This window comes from Tiliqua scincoides, chromosome 2, assembly GCF_035046505.1.
Source record: "Tiliqua scincoides isolate rTilSci1 chromosome 2, rTilSci1.hap2, whole genome shotgun sequence".
Lineage (NCBI taxonomy): Eukaryota > Metazoa > Chordata > Lepidosauria > Squamata > Scincidae > Tiliqua > Tiliqua scincoides.
This window is the reverse complement of record NC_089822.1, coordinates 118419841-118424411: the sequence shown is the minus strand read 5'-3', so window position 1 is coordinate 118424411 and position 4571 is coordinate 118419841. Positions and strand designations below refer to the sequence as shown.

The 4571-nt window shown below is 46.1% G+C and overlaps 1 protein-coding gene across 1 annotated transcript; it reads left to right on the top strand.

Annotated features, from left to right (window-relative positions):
• The first annotated feature begins 341 nt into the window (after positions 1-341).
• LOC136638681 (lysozyme C-like) lies at positions 342-2808 on the top strand. The gene is made up of 4 exons (XM_066612713.1): positions 342-480; positions 956-1117; positions 1875-1956; positions 2742-2808. The coding sequence occupies exons 1-4, from the start codon at positions 342-344 to the stop codon at positions 2806-2808; spliced, it is 450 nt and encodes a 149-aa protein (XP_066468810.1).
• The last annotated feature ends 1763 nt before the right edge of the window (positions 2809-4571 follow it).

Genomic DNA, 4571 nt, shown 5'->3' with positions numbered 1-4571 from the left:
TTATGCTGAAACATCCTAACAGTAGCATAGCAATGGTCACAAGCTGACGATCACAACTATAGTCCATGACTGCTTCTGTTGCAATAAATAAGTTAACCTTATGGTATCACAAGACTCTTTTGTGCTTTTGCTGCTACAGACTAAGCCGGCTGCTGCCTCTCTAGTGCTTCTTTCTGTTGACACACGTTTCAACAGCTAGGCAAGGGTGGTATGAACTTCCCAAAGTCTCTCCCAAAGTCATGCTGACCTTGCAGTTTCCTGGAAATGTGCCCGAAGAACGTGTATAAAAGCAGGCATGAGGCCCTATCTTGCATCTTGGTCTCCCATCCTGTGCTGCAGAGATGAAGGTCCTTTTGCTGCTTCCCATCCTTGCCTGTGTCCTTACTGTAGGACAAGGCATGATCTATGGGCGCTGTCAGCTGGCTCGGGCACTTAAGCAACTGGGAATGGATGGCTACGATGGCTACAGCCTGGCCAACTGTGAGTCTTCTGGCTGAGCTTCTGTTGACTAGGCAAATGCTGTGAAAACGGCAGGCATTCCTTAGAAGGGGGCAAGATTGTGTGTTACATTTTGGGGCCTTGGTTTTCTGTGTCCACCCAATCATGTGTTCAATAGGAGTAATTATGGGAGAGGAGGGCTTCTAAATACATTTCTCCTGGCAAATTTCATTATGTGGTTTGTTGGCTTTTATTTTTGTGATGCACAGAGGTTTTGGAAAGCGGTGACCATGGAGCACAGGGTATGTCTTGAACTGATGCCTGATCTATAGAGGGGGGAAAGGTGCAGAAAAGGAACTATAAAACTGAAAGGAGAGCCCTGATGGCTCCTGACCCTTCCTACCACGTTACAGAATGCAGAAGTGCAGTAGACAAGGTCACAAGCGCACCTCTTTCCACTGTGCCCATCCCCAGTATGTCTGTACTTCGTTCCAATCATTTTTTCTCCCTACTTCAGGGGTCTGCACAGCATACCACGAGAGCAGCTACAACACAGAGGCCACACACTACAACACCTATGATGGCAGCACGGACTTTGGCATCTTCCAGATCAACAGCCGCTACTGGTGCAAGTATGGCAATCAACCAAGTTCCGATGGTTGCGGAATTCAGTGCTCTGGTGAGCAACATTATCTCACTGCGTGTGCAACACATCGGTGCTTTTCAGGAGGGACAAGCTGACATGTTTGCTGCTGGTTTTTGCATTCTGCTTTCTGGCCTCCTGCTTGAAAGAGAGGTCTTCCCGGCTGGTAGATCTGCTGCATCCACTGCAGGGCTCCATTTCAGGCAGGAGACCAGAGTATAGCCAGCAGGTATAAAGTTTCCCATGATGCCTATTCTTCAGATGAAACACCTTTTCTTGACTCCTGAATGGGCCATAACTGAAAACATATTTGCATTCTTACGCAGTGGCAGGGGCATCTCTCCACCTGGTTCAGTTAGTTCCACTGAACCACTCCAGCAGTTACATTTCTTTGGCTTGAGATTGATGTGGGGAATATCCCATTTTCTATTCTCTAGATATTGAACATGCCATTTTTTGTAGTTGCACAGTGCAAGATCTAGAGTGGTGGAAGATCTAGAGCAACTCACTGTTTCCTGGGAGTAATCTTGTGTTTCATATATGCAGAAATGCAAGTGTTTCCCACACCACCACTGCTTTTCAATGCTGAGGGAAGTTATACTGTTTTGTTTCCCCCTGGTCTCCAGTTTTTAAAATCATAGGAGCCATCCCAAAATAAAAATAGTGGCAACCATTGCTGGGTCACATGATTGAATACAGGGACTGTCCATCTTTGAGTCATCCTTATCAATTGAGTCCTACCATATGCCAGGAGGGAAGTGTCACACTCATATTCAATGTCCTCTCCCTGCAGAACTGCTGACAAATGACCTTGCTACAAGTGTGGCTTGCGCTAAGATTGTGGTGAAGGAGTCATGGAATGGACTCGGTGCCTGGTAAGTGGGAATCGGCTGTAGGGGAAGGGAAGACGGGCCAGAGGCTCTTATTGGCATTCCACACAGCAGGTGAAGGATTGCAGAACACCATCCACAGTCACTGTCACCAACCCAAGGCAAGAACAAGACTGCACATAGAAAATGTAAAATTGCACACAACTGTGTGTCAGGGCTGACTCGTGTGCCATCAGCAAACTGCTTGTGTGCCATAAAATATAACTTAATTCAATAGTTAAGGTCTCCTGTAAGTCCAAGGTATTTACCCGTAGAGGAGGCTGCCATTGTGCTTCTGCATGTATCACTTTTCTGGGCTTGCTTTCATCTAGACCAGGGGTGTCCAAACTTTTTGGCAGGAGAGCCACATCATCTCTCTGACACTGTGTTGGAGGCTGGAAAATTGGCCGTAATTTGATAGACTACTGATATTCTAATTCAGTTGGTTGCATTGCATTCTGCATTAAATGACCTTTCCAATGATATATAACATGATGGTATTATTCATACATACCAAGATTTTCACAATTTTGGTCACTAGTGTCAAGCTCAGATTGTTGCCCCCCTAAAGCTTGATGCCCGGTGCAACTGCTACCCCCTGCACTCCCTTAGCCACTGGTTTTAGATGAACACACCCATGAAACTGTTTTGCAATTCATTTTGCAAGTGCAGAGCACAAGAATGTAAATAATCTATTTTAGGTCCTGCAGCTTCACAAGGATAAGTGGAGCAAGGCACATGGTGAGATGTGTGCTCATGAGGATGTTCTCATCTGTTCTCTTTTCCCCCAGGGTGGCATGGAGGGCATACTGTGAAGGCCGGGACCTGTCTCAGTACGTTGAAGGATGTGGTGTGTAGAGAAACAGCATTCTCTGGAGTTGACTGGCCTGGGATCCTTCTTAGTTCCTTCTTAGTTCCTGTCTGACAAACAACAACTCTATTCACAGGGCTCCAAATAAATGCAGCAAAATACTATAATGTGTTCTATTTCACAGCCTCATTTCAACACTTATACTTGTCTTGGAACAGGTACATATTTCCATGAGTGATTGCAAAGATAACTGGGCTGCAGAACTCCTAGGTGCTTTCCCCTGAGATACAAAGAGGCAGTGAATCAGCTGTAATTTCTCTGCTGGTTTTCATCAATTTCATCTTGATTTTAGCTCATTTCTCCATATTAAAACTATTGTAAATACAGAGGAATGCATGACCTAGACTGGAACCACAGGGGAGGGGGCAGTATTAAACCTCCCCCATCACGATGTCATTCCACAACACCATCTCTCTGGCATACAGTTTTTCCCAAAACCAAAGCATTGAAAAAGCCAGCTGGCACATTTATTGTAACATGTAACTTGGCCCTCAAATTATGACCTGCAGAGGTACCTGCTTCTTAGGGTGCCTGCTGCAGCAGCTAGAAACAGGAAGATACAGGAAATGTGAAACCAATTAGTGCAGAAACCATTTGGATGAACTATGCCAAACTTCATCTCAGATTCACTGGGCAACAATGGAGTGGAGACAACCTCTCCTTTGTAAACTGCAGACTGCAGTGATTGTCTCTGTCAACTGTTGAGCAAGAGAGGGCATCTAAACCTGGTTTTGTTTGACCTCTTATATTCGCCAAAGCAGCTGGCGCAGTCTTCTCTGTCATCCCTTTACACAGACCACACTTTCTAATGGTCTATAACTCTGAATCAACAACTTCGGAACTCATTTCACCCTACACACTCAAGGGTCTACTTCCGAGGCTGAAGCAGGTTGAAGGAAAGGCAGCAACCTGAAAAGAACCACTTCTCAGTCTTGATTGCCCCAACACACTGCGCCACAGGGTCCCCGGTGCCCATATAGTCCAGCAAATGTTTATGAGTCTGGCCTCAATATTCTCATTTTCAAAGTAACAGGATGCTAGGCCTCAACATGGCGGGAAAAATACAGGTGCTGTGGGGGAGGGGAGGAATGGACACTGCGCCAACCGCTGGAACGCCCAAGGGTCTGGGCAAATAATCTGTGAAGGGGTACGCTCCCAGCCTTGGCAGAGTTGACCCCAAATCGTGCCACTGCCTCTGAAGAATTGCTAAACTAGGAGCAAACCTAGACTGGAAAATGGGGTAAAAATTACTATAAATTCTGTAGATATCTTTAGTGTGATTATCTACAAAAGACAGTTTTCGATATTTAAACTCACATTAGTCCTGTTTTTTGGACACAAAGAATTGCAATTTCTTTAAAGGGCTTTCCTGAGGTAGCTGCGCTTCTGATGGTGGGTTAAAGTGCTGGAATTTGGGGTGGGGGGAGCTGGGCAGGTTGGTCCTGAAGGTTTGTGCAAGAGCCTCAGGAAACGGCAGGGGTTGGTCACACTATATTAACCTCCACTGTGTCACAACCAGGCGTGCAAGGAGGCATTCTGGGATTGTTTACCTCTACTTCGCTGGCTGATGTAAATCGTGCTTCGGGGAAGCAACAGCCCTGACTAGTGAACCACAGTGCCTTCAGATGACATGTACATTTGAAGTACCTAGTCAATTTAGCTGTGCCAGTGGGGCGTGTGCTGCATCCTGCAGTTGGGGGGCAGTCACGGAGGCCTCCTTAAGGTAAGGAAATGATTGTTCCCTTACCTC

Excerpts from the sequence above, each read along its gene's own strand:
- LOC136638681 (XM_066612713.1), top strand. The coding sequence starts at position 342 with ATGAAGGTCCTTTTGCTGCTTCCCATCCTTGCCTGTGTCCTTACTGTA. Across the intron at positions 481-955 it reads TGGCTACAGCCTGGCCAACT|GGGTCTGCACAGCATACCAC; the intron begins GTGAGTCTTCTG and ends TCCCTACTTCAG. Across the intron at positions 1,957-2,741 it reads TGGAATGGACTCGGTGCCTG|GGTGGCATGGAGGGCATACT; the intron begins GTAAGTGGGAAT and ends CTTTTCCCCCAG.